At 45.0% G+C, this 25,712-nt stretch overlaps 1 protein-coding gene across 4 annotated transcripts in view; it reads left to right on the top strand.

Moving 5' to 3' along the window:
• The window catches only part of PBX1 (PBX homeobox 1), a 172,288-nt gene that overhangs the window by 21,312 nt on the left and 125,264 nt on the right, over nt 1-25,712 (top strand). For all 4 annotated transcript variants that reach the window (XM_075322274.1, XM_075322275.1, XM_075322273.1 and 1 more), the window contains one exon: nt 17,515-17,588. In XM_075322274.1, the coding sequence (XP_075178389.1) occupies nt 17,515-17,588 (74 nt within the window). The remainder of the gene's footprint in view (nt 1-17,514; nt 17,589-25,712) is intronic.

Here is a 25,712-nt window from a genome sequence, read left to right as displayed (position 1 = left end):
AAAAATAATGGATGGCTTGATAAGTAGAAACCAGCTCTAAATTATGAGATATTGCTACTCTATCACTCTGGGGTGACAGAAGCCTCCTTAACCGAATAATGCAATGTATCTTCCATGAGCTTCCAAATTTACTACGTGATTGATCAGTGTCGTGTATTCCCCTATTATAATTGTCATTTTCAGTAACCATAGGGCTTCATGTGTTGCACATCGCTGAAATCGCATTGTCTCATTGTGACATCACATGTAATGGTGTCCTATGGAGTCACACTGCCATGGCAGTCACAAATATTTCTGAATGTTTTTATTTTTCTGTCACAAACCAAACGTGACCACACTCAACAAACTTTTGTGACTTTTTGTTTTTTATTTTCTCTTTTCAGCAAAATTACAGCTGTAAAATTAAGCAAGTTGTGCAGATAGTGTTTTTTTTTTTTTTGTTGTTTTTTTTTGTTTTTAGTCTGGGTCCTGCTGTCATGCCACATAGTATTCTAGTACCAAAACTAGTGCTGACTAGTGATGAGCGGACACTACTGTGTTCGGTACTTGTAAGGCTGCTTTCACACATACGGTTTTTGCAGTGCGGCTCAATCCGGCTCAAAAACCTATGCAACGGATGCGGCGAAAAAAACGGATCAGTTGCATAAGTTTTTCCATGCGGCCCGTCCGTTTTTTGACGGATTCGGCTTGATACTGAGCATGTGCAGTGCAAAAAACCGCATCCAGCGGCCGGAAGCGTTTTTTGCCGCAGGATGCCGCATTCGGCGTCCATAGGCTTGCATTGTAAATCGCACCGGATCTGGTGCGATGCAGTTTTTTCGCCGCACAAAAACGTGACAGGCAACGTTCAATCCGGCCGCCGCATGGGCTAAATATGCCGCATCCGGCAAAAAGCCAGACGCAACGCAAGGCCATGCGGCACAATACCCGGCGCTAATGCAAGTCTATGCGGAAAAACAAGGCAACCGGCGGCAAAAGAAAACTGTTACGTTTTTTCTGCAAAGCGCCGTAGTGCCGCAGTGCATAAAACGGATGTGTGAAAGCAGCCTAACTAGTGATGAGCAAGCACTACCGTGCTCGGTACTTGTGACTAGTAATGAGCGGGCACTACAATGCCTGGGTGCTTAGTACTGGTAACTAGTGATGAGGAAGCACTATCCTGCTCAGGTGCTCGATACTTGTAACTAGTGATGAGCGGGCACTACCATGTTCGGGTACTTGGTTGGTACTCGTAAACTAGTGATGAGTGAGCACTATCCTGATCGGGTGCTAGGTACTCCTTACTAGAAAAGATGAGTGAGCACTACCATGTTCATGTGCTTAGTACTGGTAACTAGTGATGAGCGGGCACTACCATGTTCGGGGTACTTGGTTGGTACTCGTAACTAGTGATGAGTGAGCACTATCCTGATCGGGTGCTAGGTACTCTTTACTAGAAAAGATGAGTGAGCACTACCATGTTCATGTGCTTAGTACTGGTAACTAGTGATGAGCGGGCACTACCATGCTCGGGTGCTCAGTACTCATAATGAGCAGTTGGATGCTCGGAAGGCGCGACTCAAGTACCCGAGTATAATGGAAGTCAATGGGAGACTTTTGTGGAAAAATGCAAGAGTTCCCTATTGACTTCCATTATATTTGGGTACATGAGTTTCGCCAATTCGAGCGTCCAACTGCTTGTTACAAATACCCAAAAATGGAAGTGCTCACTCATCACTAGTGCTGATGAATACCATTCCCAGCTTTCATTCCTCCTGTGCTGGTTAGAATGTGACAGAAGATATGTGGTTACTTAGAGAAGATTTCGTGTACTAGGCCTCAGTTTTCCTTTCAGACTGTCAACAGATATCATTGTTGTCCATAGCAACCTATCAGAGCTCAGCTTTCATTTTTGAACAGCTCTGGTAAATTGAAAGCTGCCCTGTGATTGGTTGCTATGGGCCACACAGTTTTGATAAATCTGCCTCCATGTTTGCCCCACCTATTTTGATACAATTTACATGTATTTTTTTATTTTTTTTATTTTTTTAAGTAAAAATTGTTAGCGCCAAATTATTGATTACTAAATATTAAAGTATACTCTTGCATACATTAAAGCCTCCTCAGGCGATATTAATGCTTAATGTCGTGAATTGCATTGGGAACTGATGTCTTGTAGCCATTACTAAGCAGTAAAGTAAATGGTTAATATTCTCCACAGATTACATATATATTTTTTTTCTCTAGGTCGGTCAGGTAGCTTTTAATACCGCGGTGTTTTAGAGAAGTGTTTTAGGACTCCTTATCACACAAGAAATAATTTTCTGCTTGCACCTAATATAGGAATCTGCCTCTTCAATCTGACACTGATAGACAGAGAAAATGACTCCATGGAGCAGCGATCATGTCATCCCGGGATCAGCTGCCTCCTGAATAACGCTTTGTTTTCTGGTGCATGTGGTAAAACAGACTAAAGTCAGCCATGTGGAGTTCACCCTCACAAAAGATTCAACTGATCGCATGTGACAGCCAGAAAGACTTTGGCTAAAAGTGTAAAATAATAATAAAATGCTACATTTTGTATAACTTTTATAACATGGCCTGTTGAACTATACCTTTACTGATAGTATGGTGCAGGATAGTTACTTAAAGGGAATCTGTCACCAGGTTTTTGCTCCCCCATCTGAGAGCAGCATAATGTAGAGACAGAGACCCTGATTCCAGCGATGAGTCACTTACTGAGCTGTTTGCTGTCATTTTGATAAAATCAATGTTTTTTTCTGCTGCAGATCGACCAGTAAGAGTGCACTCACACGAGCGTATAACTCGGACGAGTGCAGTGCGAGAAAATCTCACATTGCACTCGGACTAATGTTATTCAATGAGGTAGAGCAGATGGTCAGCTTTTTTTTTTTTCTCATCCAGACTCTGGGTGAGCGAAAAGTTGCAGCATGCTGCAATTGTCAGCAAGAGGACCCTGTCACCCATCTGAGTGCACTCTGATAATATCCGAGTGCTGTGCAATAATCGCATCAGTTGACAATGGAGGAGATGGGGAGATTAATCCCTCCTCTTCTCTGCAGCTGTGATCCGATCGCAGTTGCATGATACTCAGCTCACGCTGCAGCAGAGTGGGAGTGAGTCATTAGCATATCACATCCTATGCAGTCGCATCGGATGCATACGATCATGTGAATCCAGCCTTATACCGAGCTCATGAATATGCTGGACTACCTGAAGCACGCCAAGTAGTCCTGTAATGATGATCTACTGCTGATTAAATAGATTGTATTAAAACTACACTAAGCAGCCCAGTAAGTGACACATCGCTGGAATCAGGATGTCCTTACATTATACTGCTGTCATATTAGGTGTTAAAAACCTATGGTCACACTTTGTTTTTTTTTCTGAAGCAGTTTTTTTCATGAGTTTTCTGCAAATTGAAAGTTGCTTTTTGCAGTATCAGCAATTCTTTAAGACTCTAGAAAATCTCATGCAACGTTTGTTTTTGTTTTTTTTTCTTTTTCTGTTTTTTTTTTTATAAAGATTCCGCATGTGACATTGTTTCAGCATTTTCACCATTTGAAAGCAATAAGTGCAAAACTCAACATTATTGCTGCGTTTGGTGAATGAAACTAATTTTTATTTAAATGTGTACTGTACACACCAAAAAGGCAGCAAAACAGCAAAATTTCGGCTGATTGTAAATCTTTTTTTTTTTTTTTTTTCTGCCAAGAGCAAATTTTGGCTGCAGGAAAAAACACAGCAAAAAATGCAATAGGCTATGTGTGCATGCTTAGTATTTGCAGCAGAAAAATCTGCTGCAAATACTGTTTTGTTGGCAGGAAAAATGCAGCATAAAATACATGTTTCGTGGGTGTTTTTTTTTTTTTTTTTTTGTTTTTTTTTTTTGTTTTTTTTTTAAGTTCTTCCCAATCATGATCGGTGAAATATGCAACAAAAGGTTAAACTTTTTCTGTACAGTGTCTGGTGTGCTTGTCTGTTGTGTGTGTTTGTTTTTTTTTTTTTTTTTTTTTTTTTTTAATTTAAAACACTAACCTCTGTCCGGAGTTATTCAGCAGAAATATTGGGAGATTTCTGCCATAAAGCTGAATAGAGCTCTAAATATACTATAGGATAGAAATTTTGAATTAGTTCACCAAAAGTAACACTACTAAAGCTATTCAGGAGAATATATGCAATCTATCAACACCAGCCAAATACTGTACATTGGTACGTTCGTCATGGTTTAGGGTACAGTTCCGGCTATTCGTGTCGTCCTGGATATCTGGTTGGGATGATCTGCTCTCGGACCATGTGATTATTATATGGGATGTCACTGAAAACTGTTGGAAAAATGTCTCTTGTCAACATTATAGACATAAGGGGGGCACTTCTTGAAAATTAACATTGCGGTACAGAAATATAAGGTGGTAAGTTGTCCTTTTTAATCCATACAAAAGAGGGTAACTTAATGGTTAATTTCAAGTCTGATCGCTAGGATCCCTAGCGATCCCAAGAATGGCAACCGTAGCGATCCCAAGAATGGTGAATTAGCAGGGTATGTTTAAAATGTAACCTTTAATAAATTTTATATAAAAACGGGAAAAATTCACAGACAAACACAACAAGTGATGATCCGAAAATAGGAAGTTATGCATACAGCAAGGGTCTATATCGGAAAATCACACCAGAAGCCTGCTGACAATGTAAAATTGCAGAGGCTGGCAAAAAAACCTATTAATATAAGGCATATAAAATGGAAAGGTCTCACCGGTATATCTTTTGTTCAACAACCCTGGTGATGAAAGGAATCGCAGGGGGGGAGCTATTTAGTGCCTAGCTACCACAAACCCCTCAAGTTGAGATCCATTGAAGGCGTGTTCCAGTCATTTTAAACATACACTGCTAATTCACTATTCCATTTGAATATCTGCTCCTGCTATTGTTACCATCCCAAGAATGGCAACCGTTAGCGATCCCAAGAATGGCAACCGTTAGCGATCCCTAGAATGGCAACCGCTAGCGATCCCAAGAATGGCAACCGCTTGCGATCCCAAGAATGGCAACCGTTAGCGATCCAAGAATGGCAACCGTTAGCGATCCCAAGAATGGCAACCGCTAGCGATCCCAAGAATGGAAATCATTCTACAGAGCTCTGGCTTTGATGGAACGGAGGTACACATGCTCGACGTCTACCCCTTTCATTGTACGAGTCCTGATTGACATGATTCATACAGTTACCACAAATACTCTATGGACGCCAGTCGTTACACGAAAGCCTCTGCATATCGCTCATGACGGAGGGCTCTATTGTACATTTTGAGCTTACATACCGATGGATTAATCCAAGAGTTTACTTCCTTTGGATAATTCTGTATAACCCCTCTGTACCTCACATCTGCACAGTGTTATTATTGGCCTATTGTGTGCCTTCCCGCTAATGCATTCCTTTTACATTAGCAATCGATAGTCAGTAATAGAAAGTAGGAGGGAGAATGCTGTATATTCTGTGAGCAGGAGAGCTCTACTCGCTCTGTCACGGAGGTTACAAGCTTAGCTGCTTAAATAGGAGACTCCATGATCTCTGTAATGTCATCCTGGCTATGGGAAAGAAGCCGTAAACATCACAAGGGCTATGGTCCCTGACATTTATACAATTTTATATTTTCCTTGCATTCTTGTTTTTACCATCTTATAACATTCTTAGCTGTGAAATGTGTAATTGTGTGTTTCTGATGTCCCTTTAAAGGAATTGTCTCATCTTATCGGGCGGCACGGTGGCTCAGTGGTTAGCACTGCAGTCTTGCAGCGCTGGGGTCCTGGGTTCAAATCCCACCAATGACACCATCTGCAAGGAGTTTGTGTGTTCTCCCTGTGTTTTGCGTGGGTTTCCTCCGGGGTCTCCAGTTTCCTCCCACTCTCCAAAGACATACAGATAGGGACTCAAGATTGTGAGCCCCAATGGGGACAGTGTTGCCAATGTATGTAAAGTGCTGTGGAATGAATAGCGCTATATAAATGATTAAATTATTATTATTATTATTATTATTATTATGAAATGAGTAAAATTGGAGAGTTCATGTACATTAAATGGAAGTAAACTCGGGACTACAGAACAGGAGAAGGACTTGGGTATTCTCATTACAAATAAGCTGAGCAGCAGCACTCAATGTCAAGCAGCAGCTGCTAAAGCAAACAAGATTTTAGGGTGTATAAAAAGAGAGAGATTAGATCCCGTGATCCCAACGTATTGTTGCCCCTCCATAAATCACTTGTAAGGCCACATCTGGAATATGGTATCCAGTTTTGGACTCCACATTTTAAAAAGGACATTCAGAAGTTGGAGTTGGTTCAAAGGCAGGCAACAAGATTACTACAAGGAATGGAGGCCTCCTATATGATGACAGGTTGAAAAAGTTAGCTATGTTTAGCTTAGAAAAAAGACGTCTCAGAGGAGATCTCATTTATATGAATAAATGCATGTGTGGTCAATATAAAGGACTGGCACATGACTTATTTCTTCCAAAGACAATACTAAGGACCAGAGGGCACTCACTGCGAGTGGAAGAAAAGCGATTCCGACAGCTAAATAGGAAAGGGTTCTTTACAGTTAGAGCAGTCAGACTGTGGAATGCCCTACCACAAGAGGTAGTAATGGCAGATACTATAATAGCTTTTATAAAAGTGCTGGATGATTTCCTCACTACACACAATATTGTTGGTTATAAATGACTTGGTGACCAAATGTAGAACTGGTGGAGGAAGGTTGAACTAGATGGACCTAGGCCTTTTTTTCAACCTAAGTAACAATGTTAAACCCAAAAAACGTTGCAGTTCACCTATTTCCTAAAAATTCTCTTTGTTCTCAAGAGCCATGATTTTTCGTTCCGTGTACTGCACGTTGCTTAGGTTATCGGCCAGTTCTGCAGTCTGAGGGGTGGCAGGTTTCTTAAACAAGGAGTCCACGCTCTTTGCATACTCTGTATTAGTTTCGAGCCTGAAAGCGGTGTTCTGAAGTTGGCCTGGTCCTGCGATCAGAGTAAATTGTGTCTCTGCTGTCTACTGATATTGTTGAGTCCAAACTGCCTCTGCTTTCAGCATGGGAGAATACTCCGTTTAGACCAGCATTGTGATCATGCCGGTGATCAGAACTGTTACTCTTAGGCCGGTTTCAAACGTCTGTTTCAGGTACGTGTGACATCAGTTTTTAACACGGATGCCACACGTACCCATGTTGCTCTATAATGTTACTCACATGGCCGTGTTTTCACACGGACCGTGTGATCCCTCGTGGCCCCGCACGCACCCATGTAGACATGTCAGTTTTTCTCCAGCAGCACTGGTGTCACACGGATCGCACACTGATGTGATCAGTGTAACACGTACCAGAGAAAACATGGGTCTTTTAAATAAAAAGATTTTCTATATTTACCTGTATCCAGCGCTGTTTTCTTCGGCTCTGCTGCCTCCAGCTCCTGACCGCCGCTCATTATACTCATAGAATATTCACTGCACTGAAGAGCTGGAAGCCGGAGCATTGCTGGGGGACTTCAGTGCCGGGGACTGCATTGCTGTTGACGTGTGTGTGTGTGTGTGTGTGTGTGTGTGTGTGTGTGTGTGTGTTTGTGTGTTGATGACCTGGAAGCCAGATCATCATGGGGACAGCATCGGGGACTCGTCAGAGTTCCCAATGAACTCTGAAGAACCGTGAAGTCACCGTCCGGACACCCGCTGTAGCGCGTGGATGTCATCGGAGTTCATTGGGAACTCCAATGACCTCCTGGATGTCGCTGCACACACGCTTTTTTTTTTTTTTTTTTTTTTTTTTTCCTTTTTCTAGCTGAATACTCACCTGTCCTCAGCGGTGCTGTACCCAGCGCTGTCATCTTGATGGTCCGGCTCCCAGCTCCTCGCGGCAGTGAATATTCTATGAGTATATAATGAGCGGGGGTCAGGAGCAGGAGGCAGCAGAGCGGAAGAAAACAACGCTGGATACAGATAAATATAGAAAATATTTTTATGTAAAAGACCAGTGTCTTCTCCGGTACGTGTGACACGTATGCAAACATGGATGTCACACGCGTGACACACGTGTGGCTATAACCATGTGTGTGACTTGTACCTGATTTAAACACGGACGTCTGAAACTGGCCTTAAGGAGTATACCGCCCCCCGGCAAGCAATAAGCCGAGAGGCAGAGGAGCGGTGTGCTCTTGAAGAATGAGGATGATGAGGATGATACGCCTTTTTATGTAGGGTTTTTATTAGATATATAATAGAATGTGGAATTTTATGGCAGACAGTCACAATTACATAATAGCCGTATAAACTATGATTATGACAGAAACATTGCCAAGGGCAGAGTCTGCTGTAATGTACAGATCTGTAAGAATTGTAATTAGTAACTACGGTACTACAATGTGTATGCATAAAATGGCTGCACAACTTTCCGCAGACAGGTGTGCTTACAATTTGACACTGGTGTCTTACTTTTTTTCCCTGTGAAATTTCCTATTGTAGTTAAGTGTAAAGATGCCCATACATCATTTATAGTGGTCTCCCGAATTTTTTACTGTTTCATGCTGCTCTACCTCATTTGACGTAATCTGTAGACAGTACACATTACATGGTCATCCAATCCCTCCAAAATAAGCAGTTGTGGCAGCCTTTTTTTTTTTTTTTTCCTATATTATATGGGAGCATTAAAGGGTTTTTCTACGTTGACAAAATTCAAATGATTTGTATAGTTTTAAATCAACAAACCCAGACGGTACTCTCCCTCCCTGGGTCCAGCGCCCGCTCTCAGCTGCTGCTCCACACTGTTCTGACTGCAGCAGTGACGTCACAACCACAGCTCATATCACCGCTGCAGCCACTCACATCTGTGAAAATGAAAAATCCCTTCAATGCTTGGCTCATGCTCCCTGTGCAGGGGTATATATCGGAAGTATAAGTATACTACAGTACAGTGACCTCCCCCACCTCTGATGTACTGCATAAGGCCCAGTCACACACACAACGACTTACCAGCGATCCCGAAAACGATGCGACCTGATAGGGATCGCAGGTAAGTCGCTGGGAGGTCGCAGGTGAGATGTCACACAGTCAGATCATACCAGCGATGCAGGAACTATACAGGTGGCAGTAGCGACCTGTATAACAATCTCAGCAGTCACTGGGACCCTGTCACACAGCGTCAAACACAGCGATGTGTCCTGCCCAGCAGGACATCGCCTTTGAAGAAAATGGCCTGGACCATTCTGCAACGACCGGCGACCTCACTGCAGGGGCCTGATCGCTGGTAGGTGTCACACATAATGAGATCGCTAACGGGATCGCTACTGCGTCACAGAAACCGCGACTCAGCAGCGATCTCGCTAGCGATCTCGTTATGTGTGATGGTACCTATAGACTTAGTGCCAAATGATGGCCAAAGACAACTTGCATAAGAAAGTGCGGCAACCATGTTTTCATATACAGTTTAGAGGGCATCATCAGCCTCTGGAAACCCCCATATTTCCCCAACACTACTGTTACAAACCTGCCCGGGCTCCTAAGGCCGCTTTCACATTGTGCTTTCACCTACGTTCACTGGTCCCGTCAGGGCATCCATCCCAAACACCCCCCCCTACCCCCCGCAAAACGTGTTTCGGACGCATACGCCGACAGGGCCATTGACTATGATGGAGCAGACTGTCAGCATATGCTCCGTCTTGCACCATTTTTGGGCTTTCTGTAGGCAGACATCCGAATGTAGTCTACTGCGTCTGGGTGTCCGCCTGCAGAAAATGTATATGCCCGAAAATGGTGCAAGACAGCGCACACTCTACCGGAGTCTGCTCCTTTATAGTCAATGGCCCAATCGGCGTATGCGTCTGAAACACGTTTTGCAGGGGGGAAGAGGGGTTTGGATGGATGCCCCGACAGGACCAGTGAACGTAGGTGAAAGCGGCCTTACTGGTCTCTGTGCTCTCTGTTTGGGTTGGATGGACATTTGACTGCTACAACCATTCATGGGTTTTGCCATATACCTACCCAGCAGGTCCCCCTATAGTTCAGCGTATCTCATGGGAGCTATGCTGAATGCAGTGAAAAAGTACAATGTGAACGGAGCCTATCTTTGGAAATACTTTGCAGTAATGGTCTTCAGGTACCACCTGTATTTAAGTGTAGAGCTGCATACAGAACTGCAGGCTTCAGAACGGTGATGTCCTAGATGTTGTACACCTGTATCAAGTTTCTTAGATCCATACAGACATCCATTTTAATAATGGACCCATGTGTGAGACTCAAAGCAGGTCCTATTCTCATCTGTTTTGCAGCTTACCGTATTTTTCGTTTTATAAGGCGCACCGGATTAGAAGACGCACCCCAAATTTAGAGCTAAAAAAGGTAAAAAAAAATAAAAATAAATAAAATGGTGTCAGTCTTATAATCCGGTGTTGTCTTACCGGAGGGGGGCAAGAGTGGTGGTGAAGCGGGGTCACAGGAGGCAGAGGTTGTGCTGGCAGCCGCGGCGGGTTAGTAGTGTCAGCCTCTGGCGGCATGCGCGGCGGCAGCAGCGTTCAGTGGTGGCAGGAGCCGTGGTGGAAGACGCGGCGGGTCCGTGGCTGCGGGTGACAGGTGGAGCAGGCCGGTGAAGTAAGTGTCTGTGTGTCCGCGGTCCCGCTTCAAATGATGGCGCCTGGAGCGGAACATGCGCAGATGGAGCGCTCATCCAAGGGCCTCATTTGCGCACGCGCTGACTCCCGTCGCCATCATTTGAAACTGGGACCGCGGACACACTCAGACACCTGCCGCACAGCCGCCCGCCCGAAGCACACACGCACAGAGTGACAGCGAGCAGGCCGTCCGCCCGCCCGCATGTACAGAGAGGCAGCTGGCACCGACGGGCACCCGGCTGCCTGCACGCAGCCACAGGCACCCGGCCGCCAGAACGCACCCGGTCGCCGCACAAACAGCACCCCGGTAAGCTGTATTCGGATTTTAAGACTCGCCCTTCATTTTCCTCCCAAATTTTTGGGAGGAAAAGTGCGTCTTATAATCCGAAAAATACGGTACTTGGTGATAAAATTCCATAGGGATCAGATAAGTGCAAGTGAAAACTGGAGCTCTCCTTTCTACTTCAGTGTTCTTCCATTTTTTTACTGACCCATTGTTAGGAGTTAATGGATAAATTAAAATTCAAGATATTTTGTTTCCTTCAGTTCTTAAAAATGTATAAGAAAAACATATGTATGAGATAAAAGCGATCGTTGGTACAGGGATATAAAAATGGATGTGTGAATGTAGCGATGTGACACTCCAGGTCGTAGATACGATTTGCCGAGAACGCATATAGGTCGTTTTGTGACCAGCGCTACAAAAACAATTTATGTGCGATCTCGGCAAATCGTATCTACGACCTGGCGTGTCACATCGCTAGCGATATCGTTGTGTGTAAAGCAGCCTTTAGACTGTATTTGGGTTTGGCCATTCGGTTTAAAATTCCACTTACTTTGCGTTCTTTCTGTCAAAATGATGTACCCCATTATTAGTAAATGGGATGTGTCTGAGGCGGGTGGACTGCATGATTGATCTGACACAGTGGTGCGGCTCCATATACCCAGATCTGAGTAGAGCCCACCAAAATCTATTAATGATGGTAGTGTTACTTTAAGTTTTTATTCTTTTTAAAGTATCTGTCTGAGCTTTATCTGGCATGAATGACGTTGAGCTGTGATGATACCACACAATCCGTGGACTGGTATTCTGCCGTCTTTGGAAGAAAGCCACCAAGATTTTTCTTTTTTTGTTTTTATAATCTTGGACACCCTTTTGGATATCTCTATAGCTGGATGTAAATGGCATTGCCTTATCTGGCGCAAAAAAAAACAAAACTGCTTCCATTGTGTTTCTCGATGGATGAATATCTGTGGAGGGTCTTGTTTGTTCGGTTATGGTTCACTTCACAATGCACTTTCTCTACTGGAATCTTCGTAATGGAAGTGGATTTGTGCTCTGAGAACCACTGAATGGCTCTTACCAAAGTTACCTCCGAGAAGTTGGCACTTCTTTCTCTGGAGTGAAGTGAAGGTAGCTTGTATTTTAGAAATGGAGATTGCGGAATCCTCATATTGTCATATCTATTGTAGCCTGCTCTTCACATGATGGCAGAGTGTTATGGAATACCTAAAGATAATTGTTGTAAAACTCTTACCCGCAACATACTTAATGAAAACCATTTGGGTGTGATCAATGTTGATACTATTGGGGTAGGTTCACATGTCCGCTTTCTCCACATCTGGAAAAAAAATGGTCCGATTATTCTTATAAGCCCAGTGTCCCACTTGCGATTCCCTGGCGTTTATCTTACGCAATTTACGTGGTGCATCACCCAGTACGGACTCACGCTCTCCTCACAGAAGCGGGTCGGTTGCATGCATCTCAATGCAGCCGACCCGCTCCTGTGGGCAGCGTGTGAGTCCGTGACGGGTGATGCATCGCGAAAATTGCGTAAGATACACGCAAGGCAATCGCAAGTGGGACTTCAGCCTAAAGCCTGCTTTACACGTTGCAATTTCGCATACGATCTCGTATGCGATTTTTTTTTTTTTTTTTTTTTTTTTTTTTTTTTTTTTTTGCAACGCCCCCATCGTATGTCCGGCACATTCAATTTGTTGAACGTGCTGCACATACGATTAAGGCTAGTTTCACACTTGCGTTGAACGGCATCCGTTGCATTACGTTGTGTGACGGATGCAATGGATGTGTTGCATATAGTGGCGCAACGGATGCTGCAAAACAACGCAATTCGTTTTTTTTTTTTTTTGGTTTTTTTTCTACAGTTTTACCGTCGGCAGACTATTGTGAACGATCAGCTGATCGCTAACAGTAGTCCGCCGCCGGGTGATCAGCTGATCACTCACAGTAGCCGGCCGCCGGGTGATCAGCCGCTCACTCACAGTAGACGGCCGCCGGGTGATCAGCTGATCAGTCACAGTAGACGGCCGCCGGGTGATCAGCTGATCGCCGACAATGTGTGCGGGGTGCGGGAGCGGGGGGTGGAGTGCGGTGGGTGGAGCCGAGCAGGGCCATGGCTGAGGACGTTGGAGGACAGGTGAGTGAGTGTGAGTGTGTATACATACGGAGTGCGGGGAGGGGGCGGAGCCAAGCAGGGAAGTGTCGGGCTCCCGGCACACATAACCAGGGTTCCTTGGTTACCCGATGTGTACCCTGGTTACGGGTGGAGGGAGCCAGAGAGAGCATGCGCAGTGAAATCCAAAGGATTCTGCTGCTCAAAAAAAGTTACATGCTGCGTTCCTTCCGCCCGACACAGCGTCAAAATAACGACACTGCGTCGTACGGTGGATGCAACGCTGACACTTGCGTTACAGTGCGTCATCCATAAAAGTCTATGGAGAATAGCGCAGTGCGTTAACGGACTGCGCGGCTATTCTCCATAGTGACGGACTCCGCTGAACGCAAGTGTGAAACTAGCCTAACCCCCATCACACGTACTTACCCGTCCATACGACCTCGATGTGGGCGGCGAAAGTCCACTTCCTGGGGAGGGAGGGACGTCACGCGGCTTTTTTTTTTTATTTCCCCCCCCCCCTTTCCTCTCTCTGGGGGGAGTTCAGGTTGTCCCTACAGTATGTGTGTGTGTGTGTATATATATATATATATATATATATGTATATATATGTGTATATATATATATATATATATAATGTATGTATGTATGTATGTATGTATGTATGTGTATATATATATATATATATATATATATATATATATATATATATATATATATATATATATATATATATATATATATATATATATATATATATATATATATATATATATATATATATATATATATATATATATATATATATATATATATATGCACATGGTTACGTTTTTGCATTTCTTCATTGCTTTCTAGGGTAAAAAATATGCTGAAAGAATTGTCATGCTGCAGTTTTCGAAAACTGTCGTTTTCCAACTCAGCCAGGAGAAACAAATTCAATAATGTACATGAGATTTCTGAAATTTCTTAACTTTTGTTGCTACTGTAAAAAAACTGCTTTTAAATTGCAGATAAAGCACAGCAAAAAAAGTGCAAAAATGCAATGTGTGAACATAGCCTAAGGGGCAGAAAAAATGGACAAACAGACATGCATTGCCAATTTTCACACAACACTGATAAAAGTCTGAAATGACTTGTCCCCCCCCCCCCCCCCCCGCTTGTGGGACCATTTGGGCATATAAAAATTGGACAGATGCACAGCCCCAATTGATTCAAAATCGTATTTTTTTTTTTTTTTTTTTGGACCATTTGTTCTGAGGGGGAAAAAAAAAAATCAGGCGTGTGCTTCCCTAAAGAATATTATAGGTCTGAATGCTATTTGTGAAAGCCACGGTCAGCACTCAGAAAAGACAATCTGTCATGTACATGAGCCCTTAGCACGAGTCTGACCCCAAATGTAGTATTTTCACGTACAAACCATCTTACTAGGGTCATCTACCTACGTCAGTAATCTCGTTTTGTGTCATTGTATCAGGTAGTCCAGTGTTCTGTTTGGTTTTCTTTTTCTGTTCCTTTTATTTCTTCTTTTTAGGAGCTCACTACAATGCTATTACTACAATTCTTTAACAGCTACATTATATGTGAGTCCACGTAAGGCTATGTGCCCATGGGACAATGTACTCGTGGATTTTGCCGCAGAAAACCTGCGGATTTATCTGGATTTTCCAGATAAATCCGCAGGTTTACTCAAGTACAGACGCTCCCCATGTTATCCTATGGGACATGGGGAGTGCTGTATCAATGCTGCGGTATGCGTGGCTGTGGAATATGCTGTGGATGTCCCGCAGCTGCACGTAACTGCATGTCAATTATTCATACGGAAATATCTGCGGATGTCTCGCCTTTCCACTATGAAGATACAGACCAGGAATTCCGCAGGTATTTCCACAATTGTCCCGCAGGTTTACCGCAGCAAAAATGCTAAAATTCCGCAGCAATGGATAGCTGCGGATTCTGGGGATCAGCTACAGGAAACCTGCGGACAAACCTGCGGCAAAGTCCGCGGGTACCTTGTCCCTTGGGCACATAGCCTTAAAGTTGTAGCAGAGCTGAGGTTGTGAGATGCAGGGCTGAATTCAGCATAGTCCATGTGACCAGTGTATGCCATCTGTTTTTCTCATAACTATTTGCTTTATTTGTTTTTTTTTTTGTTTTTTTTTTTTATTAAAATTGATAGTTTGAGAAATTAAACATTAAAAAAGGGGGTTTTCCCATCCTAATAGAAGCTAAAAAAAAATATTTTTTGGAATTTACTGCTTATTAAAATTTGCTGCCATTCTTAATATATTAACAGTTTCCTTTTCCTTTTATAGCTTGTTGTCTAGACCCCTGCTGTTGTCTTAGGGGTGCTTCACACATAGCGAGATCGCTACCGAAATCGCTGCTACGTCACGGTTTTGGTGACGCAGCAGTGACCTCATTAGCGATCTCGCTGTGTGTGACACTGAGCAGCGATCTGGCCCCTGCTGTGAGATCGCTGCTCGTTACACACAGCCCTGGTTCGTTTTCTTCAAAGGCGCTCTCCCACTGTGACACACAGATCGCTGTGTGTGACAGCGAGAGAGCGACGAAATGAAGCGAGCAGGGAGCAGGAGCCGGCATCTGGCAGCTGCGGTAAGCTGTAACCAGGGTAAACATCGGGTAACCAAGGGAAGCCCTTTCCCTGGTTAGCCGATATTTACCTTCGTTACCAGCCTCTGCCGCTCTTGCTGCCAGTGCCGGCTCCTGCTCTGTGCACATGTAGCTGCAGTACACATCGGGTTAATTAACCCGATGTGTACTGTACCTAGGAGAGCAAGGAGCCAGCGCTAAGCAGTGTGCTCTGCTCTCTGCTCTCTGCACTGTGACATGTAGCTGCAGTACACATCGTGTAATTAACCCGATGTGTACTGTAGCTAGGAGTGCAGGGAGCCAGCGCTAAGCAGTGTGCGCTGCTCTCTGCACATGTAGCTGCAGTACACATCGGGTTAATTAACCCGATGTGTACTGTAGCTAGGAGAGCAAGGAGCCAGCGCTAAGCAGTGTGCGCGGCTCTCTGCACATGTAGCTGCAGTACACATCTGGTTAATTAACCCGATGTGTACTGTAGCTAGGAGAGCAAGGAACCAGTGCTAAGCAGTGTGCGCGACTCCCTGCTCTCTGCACATGTAGCAACGTTATGATCGCTGCTGCGTCGCTGTGTTTGACAGCTAAGCAATGATCATAACAGCGACTTACAAGGTCGCTGTTACGTCACAGAAAATGGTGACGTAACAGCGACGTCGCTGTCGCTATGTGTGAACCCAGCCTTACACTCTTGTTTACAGCTTGCTGCCCAGAAGACCGGCCACTGCTGGTAGACAGAACATGCACAGTGCTTACAAGCCTTTTGTATGGAGCTTGTAAGCGCTGTTCTGAAGCTTGATCACCCGGAGCGCACGGTTAACTCAAAATCCCAGCTAGCTTCAATCTGTGTTTACATGTTAATGTCTCAGGGACTGCTGAAAATTTTAATAAGCAGTAAATGACAAAATGTTTGTATTTACAAGCAGCGTCCGACAGCTCACATTGAGATTAGATCCTCAATTTCTTTAATGGAATAGAAAAATAGAAATTTCACATTTATTACATTCAAGGATGAAAGCCACAGTAAAAATTTGCAACAGAAATTGACTACATGTTATTAATATTGTGTGTGTTTGAATCAAATTTGTGACGGTTATGGCTAAATTCACACTTCTGTTTTAAATCCGTCAGGTCCATCGTTGCGACAGTGACGGATTTGTCGTTTTTTTAGATGTCAACTGACCCAACGGATGTGTTATTTCACAGGAATCCTGTGAAAAAACATCTGTCGAGTCCATTACATCCGTTGTGCGTCCGTTTTTTGACGGATCCGTCGTTATCCGTTTGTATTTGGAACAGCCCAATGGGTGTGCCAAACATGCTGGGCATGCTCAGTAGAGCATGATGGAATCCAGCACTGGATTCCGTCGTGTTACGGATTACGGCGGAATCCAGCACCATAGACATCCATTACAGCTCTTGACAGATTGCGACAGACACCTGCAGAGTTTTTTTTTTTTTTTTTTTTTTTTTTGGCCGCTCTAAAAAACGTTACATTCAGCGTTGCTCCCGCCTGACGGTCAGTCAGTAAACGACTGATCCGCCACACGGCGGATGCAACGTAGGGCCATAAGTCACAATCCGTCGCTAATAGAAGTCTATGGGGAAAAAACGGATTCCTGCAAAATATTTTGCAGGATACCGGCATTCCTCAAGGAAAGGATTGTGACTGATGCAAAACAACTGAAGTGTGAACTTGGCCTATCAGTCTTGGATTAGCAATGCACAGATTTGCATGGGAAATGTACAGCACTTCGAATCCTCTCCGTATTTTGGAATTTGTAGTTTTGTATTGTTGGTCCGGCACGGTTTGACCCCAAATCTGATCACATTTTTCTGTCCAATTTTAGGAAACATGCCCTGAACTGCCACAGAATGAAACCTGCCCTCTTCAATGTGCTTTGTGAAATCAAAGAAAAGACAGGTAAGGGGCCGAGAATGCCCGGGATCCGGTCTGTTGGATGCTTGTGTTTTTTGTTTTTTTGTTTTTTTTTTTAGATATTTGAATGTGTGAGAAAATGGATATCCTCGAAGCTGGAATATTGACCGTCCTATTACTCTGTCCATAAGACTACAACACAAAAAGGACAACGTGAAGTACCCGCATGTTCCCAGCATGAGATGTTACATTGTAGTCCTAAATCTTCCTCCTGCCTTGTCTCACATTGCTTTACGCTGCAGCTGTACTTGTTCACTTTCTTATGTCCGACCACGATTTCATCAGGATTATATCTAATTGTGGAAAAGTAATATTATCCGATAACTGTCATGCTGAAGTTGCATTGACGCCAGAAATGCCTCTGTGTGAATACTGGACTAAACTGTACAGTGTGTCCACCCATATCCTGTCCACCGCCATTAACTTGAGAATGGCGGCAGCTATAGGCATAGAAGTGGTGTCTAGGTATAGTAAAGTATCCATGCGCATGGCTATTTTACTATACTTAGACACCACTTCTATACCTATAGCTGCCACCATTCTCAAGTTAATGGCGGTGGCCAGGATATGGGTGGACACCCTGTATATAGGATCAGGGTTTTGGGAAAGGTTTTCTGCTATCTCCATGAAGGACCACCATCCCATTTTTAGTTCTAAGTGCTCAGCTCCACAAAGGGCTCTAATTAATAAATACATATCATCAATGTAACCTTTAGGGCTTGTGTATATTGCTGAATTATGAGCCATATATTTAAAGCTTGGGCCTGGATCCCTGTGTTTTGGGATCGATTTTAAGAACTCTCTTCCCATAAGCTTTCCTGCTCTTGTATTGAGGCATTTGCGTCTCGGTAAGGGTTGGGGGATTCTGGAATTCCACTTTTTGACTCCTGTTATAACTTGCCTTATTTAGTGCATTCTTGCGTATAGTTGTACTCTCCCTCTTTCTCCTGGATTATCCGATTATCTTTGTATTCTCGAGGCTTCAGTTGACATCTCTATTAATTATATCATTGTTGTTGTATGTAGTTGTCTATACATATCTGGTACTAAATCCTTCCCGTGCTATTGCCGGTATGCTAATTTTATAGAATGCTATTGTTATGCTGTGTGCTAATATTATTTAAGCTGATTTTTTATTTTATACATTTTGTACACCCCCCCCCCCACTGGTAGGCCACTGCCTATCTCCCTGTGTCTCCCCTTCCGTTTAGAGCTGTGATGGTCTGCCTAGATGCAGGCTGAATTCTAACATTTTACATATTTGCAGGTTTTGTGACCGACTATGACAGATAGGGTATAAGTTTAGATGACTAGTTATGGGTTCTTGCTGTTTACCCCAGTCGGAAGGTCATGCTGTGTCCCAAGTGTCAAATCTTTCCCCTCCTCTAGTTAATCCTATTCACAACCTTAAGTACAGATTTCCTGGTTTCTTGTTATGATAACCCAGTCCGTGTCAGCAGGTCATGGTAATCTAATGCTAATAAGTTGTCCTCTGTTAATGATGTTTCCCCAGGTCTGACGGATTATAGCCTATTGCGCCCAATGGACTTTTGGGTTATTGGCCTGAATATTTATCAAACTCCCTTATCTTGCTGTACATTCATCTATTTTTTGTCTAAATTACAAGACAATGGCTAAGATGGGCCCTTGTAGCTAAATGAACCTTCTCATCACATTTTTGCCCTGCGTTTAAGAGGAAAGATTCCGCTGTACATGCTAGATGTATTTATATGGCTCTTTAACAGACGATAGCCAGAAGTGTGTCTCTTTGGCCTCTTGTCTGGCTGGCATTCATCAGTATGCTGGCAAAAAGAAAATTCATCCCAATAATTTTTTTTTTTTTTTTTTTTTTTGGGGGGTAATGTCTATAGTTGACACATGCCGCTGTATGGCATCGATTACCGGCATCTACTAAACATATAACATTTTGTCGTTTACTATCCCTTTTGTATGGGAGGAAGAAGTGTGAAAACACTGTAAGCCTAAGGCCACTTTCACACTGCGTTCCTTTCCCCGTTAGATGGCTCTGTCGAGGCTTCTGTCCGGAACCCCCCCCCCACCCCTCCAAATGGGTTTCGAATTTTTGCGCCGGTGAGACTACTGCCTGCTATGGTGCAGACTGAGTCACTGTGTGCTCTGTCATGCACCATTTTTGGAAGGTATAGGCCTATTGGAAGCGGACAACAAGACGTAGTAGACTGTGTCTGGAGGGTGTCTGCCTCCAGGAACTGTATACTCCCGGAAATGGTGCATAACAGAGCACACGGTGACTCCGTCTGCACCATTATATTCAGTGACCCCATCTGCGCATACGTACAAACCCTGTTTTGTGGGAAGTTCTACCTGAAGCCCAGATGGGACCTCTGAATGGAAGGGGAGAGGAACACAGTGTGAAAGCCGCCTAGTGTTACCTATAGGCTATAGTGGTATCTATTTAATACATCATCAAATTGATCAACTATGAATTCCATATTGGTCTTCTGGTGGCGGATGCCACTGTGAAGCAGCCATCGTATTTGATGTCTAATGGATACCTCAGGAGCTGGTCCTGGAATTTGTTAAATTGGGGCCAAAATCTCTGTAAATCTAGTCTAAAGGCTACTTTACACACTGCGATATCGGTCCCGATATCGCTAGTGTGGGTAGCCGCCCCCATCTGTTGCGCGACACTGGCAAATCGCTGCCCGTGCCGCACAACATCGCCCAGACCGGTCACACATACATACCTGTCCGGCGACGTCGCTGTGACGGGCGAACCGCCTCCTTTCTAAGGGGGCGGTCCGTGCGGCGTCACAGCGACGTCACTGAACCGCCGCCCAATAGCAGCGGAGGGGCGGAGCTGAGCGGGACGTAACATCCCGCCCACCTCCTTCCTTCCTCATAGCGGCCGGGAGGCAGGTAAGGGGAGCTTCCTCGTTCCTGCGGCGTCACACGCAGCGATGTGTGCTGCCGCAGGAACGAGGAACAACCTCGTTACTGCTGCAGTAACGAGATTTGAGAATGGACCCTCGTGTCGCCGATTAGCGATTTTGCACGTTTTTGCAACGATGCAAAATCGCTTATCGGTGTTACACGCAACGGCATCGCTAATGCGGCCGGATGTGCGTCACGAATTCCGTGACCCCAACGAGTTCGCATTAGCGATGTCGCTGCGTGTAAAGCCCGCTTTAGGCTATGTTCACACTAGAAAAATGATTTTTCTTAAGAAATTTCTTAAGAGTGAAGGATTAGTGCACCTGCGTTAAAAAACGCACCAAAAACGCACCTGCGTTTTTGCCGCGTTTTCGGTGCGTTTTCGGTGCGTTTTTACTGCTGGTTGCTCCCTGCGTTATTGTGCCAATTATCTATGGCAAATAACGCAGTTAGCTGCAGAAAAGAAGTGACATGCTCATTCTTTTTCTTAAGAAAATCTACTGAAAGAAAAAAACGCAGCGTGCGCACAGCTAATTTTTTTTGCCATAGTTTTTGCTGGGGAATGTCTGCAAAAAGGTTACAAGAATTTCTCAAGAAATTTCTGCAGTAAAAACGGACCAAAAACGCAGGTAAAAAACGCAGTGTGTGAATATAGCCTAAGACCTGGATTAAAGAAGGAGGAGAAAAAAAGTAAAGTTGTATATTCCTCTGCCCTTAGACGTTTCAGAAGATTATTCAGTAGTGGTCCATGATTGGAGGCCTCCACTGCTCACCACAACGAATGTGCTTCAATACGATCTCTGATCACTTTGACCTCTGCAGTTTATGCGTCTTTCAGGCCCATACATCTCCTTGTCTGTCACGAGATTGGAGGTTTTCGTTTTTGTTTTTTGTTTTTTTCTGGAGTCCTATCAGGGCTGCTATACGAGTGACTAAGCTTTGTATTGTTTTCTTCCTATTTCATACAGGGGTACGTGGAGGATGCCATGTTAGGTACCATTAATAGACTGTTATGCTCAATCGTTCTCCATTGCTTGTGAGAGCAGATCTATCCACATAGGTAAAGTGTGTGTTTGTGTATACAGCATGGAACCAAAAAGATGGAAGATGTTGACGGCACCGGGCGTATGAATTCTGAATGATCTGCTCCAAGCTTCTAGTTCAAGGCACATACAGATCCCCTGCTATTTCTTTTAACAGCCTTTATTACTTTACCCGTCTCACCCCATTGTTTATCAAGCCTTCTCTTCTCCCCTATACTTATTTTTCTTTTCCTAGTGCCTCATGTAGGTTTTCCTCCCACATTAGACTTTTCCTATAATGCCTATCCCTCTCCCTCTCCCCATCCATCCTCTCCCCCAGTGATTGCTAATAGTACGGCCATCAGACCATTCACGTCAGGCATGAATTAGTGTGTGACAGGCAGCTTGCAGGAAATGTTACCTGTTCCTCCGCATTCCAGGCTCTTGATTTGCCTCCAGCGTAGTTAACCCTTTTCTTGTCAGAACATTAAGCGCTAATGATTAGTGCGAGTGTAATATGCTGAAATGTGTGCTTTAATATAAATGTAAATCTGAGCTACGCAACATGGTAATATGGTAAATTTGCTGAAGAGTACTAAATCACATATGCCTTACATTGAAGAGAAAAAAAAATGCATGACTGCAGAATGTGTAATATCTGATCCGCAGCCTATGTGAGGGCTCTGTATCCAGATCGATCACCATGATGCTGGTGTGCAGATATACCCGGCTTGTGATTTCCCATTGTGCATAGTGTATTATAAAGTATACCCATGCGAGGTAGACATGCATGTTGTAGCATTGCGTAGACACACTTTAAGGCCTAAGCCACACGGCGAGAAAATCGGTGCGAGTGAAGTGCGATAAAACATCGCATTCCACTCGGACCAATATTGGCCTGTGTGTCAGCGCACATGAGCGATTATTTTCTCAGCCCTAATCGGACCAAGAAAACAATCGCAACATGCTGCGACTGTATTGCAATCCAGGTTTCTCCCGCACCCGTTCAAGTGTATGGGGCGCGAGAAAAATCGCACTGCACTCGCGGTACACCGGTGTACCGCGTGTGCAGAGCGAGAATCGCAACAGCCGGCTACGGAGGAGAGAGGGAGATAAATCCCTCCCTCACCTCCTCAGTGCCGGCCCGCCCCTCCTCAGAGCCGGCCCGGCCCCCACAGCTGAGGACCGTTCTCACGGTCGGACCTCGGTCGTGTGGACACTAGCATGACACTCGGCTCCTCCTATGCTGCCAGCGTGAGCCGAGTGTCATGCGAGCATCGCACTAGTGCCCCGTGTGGCCCCGGCCTTATGTGGTTCCTTATTGGACGATATTATTTATGCTGGTTGTCTCTTCCATAAGCAATCTATAGCTTTCTGAAGCGTTTCTATAGATGGCCACTTGGATATGCTTGGACTCTTATTGCAGTTGTAAAAGCAGTAATTCATACATTGAAGAGCCCAAGCACATTAGGCTAAAGTAATCCGAACCAGCCGATATTGGTTGGCCAACAGCCTTTGTAGGAGGCTCCTTCTTCCCCCAACATTATCTGTCAGGGGGAGAAGGAACCTGGCTGATGGACTCCAACAACCGTTCCTTTTGTTCTCCAGGAGATGAGCTGCTGACAGAAGTCTGGCAGCGGCCCTCATGGAGAACACAGGACTGCTCGGCTAGGGGGTTCAGAGAGATACCTCTTGGCTGAACGATCCTTTGTCTGACAACTTTCTGTGTGTGGAGGTCTTTACACCATCATAAGGGATCCTCTGTACAAGGTAGAAATATGCAGCAGTTCAGACCGCCTTTTTATATGAATTGGTTTCAACTGGTCCAGTGAACACCTCTGGTCACGCGTTTCAGAATAACACACAGTAAGTTACTAATGAACAATATACCACATTTTCTGGATTATAAGACTCACTTTTTTTTTTTCCCCCCCAAAAAAACTGGGGGTAAAATGGAGGTGTGTCTTACAATCCGGGTATGGCTTACTGAGGTGGCGGTTGTGGATCGGGGTCATAGGAGGCAGGGTCGGTGACACTGAAGGCTCAGAGGCGCAGTGGAGCGGCTCAGGAGTGTCACAGGATGGCGTGTCTCAACAGCTGGTGCGTTGATCTGACTGCGGGCTTCATTGAATCGCCTGTGGTTGACACGATGGACTAAAAAAAAAAAAAAAAAAAAGGCCGTGGAGTCCTATCTGCACACGCCGCCTCCGCAGCCATTTTCTTGAAGTCCATCTCGACAACCGTGGGCAAAGCAACTGAGCCCGCAGTCAGATCAATGGCACCCGCCGCCAAGACACCCCATCCTGTGACACTCCTGAGTTGCTCCACTGCTGTGACACCACCGCAGCCCGTTGGCAGATCAATGGCGCCTGGTGTGACAACCCTACAGCCCGCTGGCAGATCAATGGTGCCCGCTGCGATACTGCGGGCTCGGGAGTATATCGCCAACCCTCCTGACCTGCAACACCCCCTCCTCTGAGCCCACAGCATCACTGACCCTGCATCCTGTGACCTTCCTGAGTCGCTCCACCACCACTGTTCCCCCCCCCCCCCCCCCCCCCCCGGTGAGCAATTAGGATTAAGACACACTAGCATTGTAAGATGGACCCTCATTTTAACTTATTTTCCTCCTCTAAAGGCCCCGTCACACTAAGCAACATCGCTAGCAACATCGCTGCTAACGAACAACTTTTGTGACGTTGCTAGCGATGTTGCTGTGTGTGACATCCAGCAACAACCTGGCACCTGCTGTGAGGTCGTTGGTTGTTGCTGAATGTCCTGGGCCATTTTTTAGTTGTTGCTGTCCCGCTGTGAAGCGCAGATTGCTGTGTGTGACAGCGAGACAGCAACAACTAAATGTGCAGGCAGCAGGAGCCGGCTTCTGCGGAGGCTGGTAACCACGGTAAACATCGGGTAACCAAGAAGCCCTGTCCTTGGTTACCCGATATTTACCTTTTGATACCAGCCTCCGCCGCTCTCACTATCAGTGCCGGCTCCTGCTCTGTGCACATGTAGCTGCAGCACACATCGGGTTAATTAACCCGATGTGTGCTGTAACTAGGAGAGCAGGGAGCCAGCGCTAAGCATTGTGCGCTGCTCCCTGCTCTGTGCACATGTAGCTGCAGCACACATCAGGTTAATTAACCCGATGTGTGCTGTAACTAGGAGAGCAAGGAGCCAGCTCTAAGCATTGTGCACTGCTCCCTGCTCTGTGCACATGTAGCTGCAGCACACATCGGGTTAATTAACCCGATGTGTGCTGTAACTAGGAGAGCAAGGAGCCAGCGCTAAGCATTGTGCGCTGCTCCCTGCTCTGTGCACATTTAGCTGCAGCACAAATCAGGTAATTAACCCGATGTGTGCTGTAACTAGGAGAGCAGGGAGCCAGCGCTCAGTGTGCACTGCTCTCTGCACGTGTAGCTGCGTGCGCTGGTAACCAAGGTAAATATCGGGTTGGTTACCCGATATTTACCTTAGTTACCAAGCGCAGCATCTTCCACGCGGCGCTGGAGGCTTGTCACTGGTTGCTGGTGAGCTCACCAGCAACTTGTGTAGCGACGCTCCAGCGATCCCTGCCAGGTCAGGTTGCTGGTGGGATCGCTGGAGCGTCGCAGTGTGACATCTCACCAGCAACCTCCTAGCAACTTACCAGCGATCCCTATTGTTGTTGGGATCGCTGGTAAGTTGCTTAGTGTGACTGGACCTTAAATTTGGTATGTGTCTTTATAATCTGGTGTGTCTTATAAAGCGAAAAATACGGTAGATGTTTTGTTACCTTAGAAATGATGGGATTTGTGCTGTTGATCCCTTACGTTAGGTTGGGCTTGCATAGTGATGTTTCTCTACAGACATTGGTGTAGGTTTACTGTATGGTTGTGCCTCCTCTGTGGATGTATCTGCTGCCGTTCACAGCAGTATGTCATAGCCAAGGGTGGACATATCATTGGTGGAACCTGTGCAGTCGCATAATCGCCCAGGAAGTAAGGGGAAGGCTCAAAAGCAGGTGGACTTGTGTATTTTGATGACATTCTGGACAGCAAAGGACCCATATATTGTTCTTGCACAGGGGCCCTCTTCTCTCTATGTCCATAGGTAATTTTAAGGGAGAATATTTTTTTTATAATATACCATGGAATGTATTTTGGGGGAAAAAAATGTTTGTCCCGGTGTTAGG

The sequence above is a fragment of the Anomaloglossus baeobatrachus genome, chromosome 8 (genome assembly GCF_048569485.1).
Source record: "Anomaloglossus baeobatrachus isolate aAnoBae1 chromosome 8, aAnoBae1.hap1, whole genome shotgun sequence".
In the NCBI taxonomy this organism is placed as follows: domain Eukaryota; kingdom Metazoa; phylum Chordata; class Amphibia; order Anura; family Aromobatidae; genus Anomaloglossus; species Anomaloglossus baeobatrachus.
Note: the sequence above shows the minus strand (reverse complement) of the source record. Positions and strands in the feature narration are given on the sequence as shown.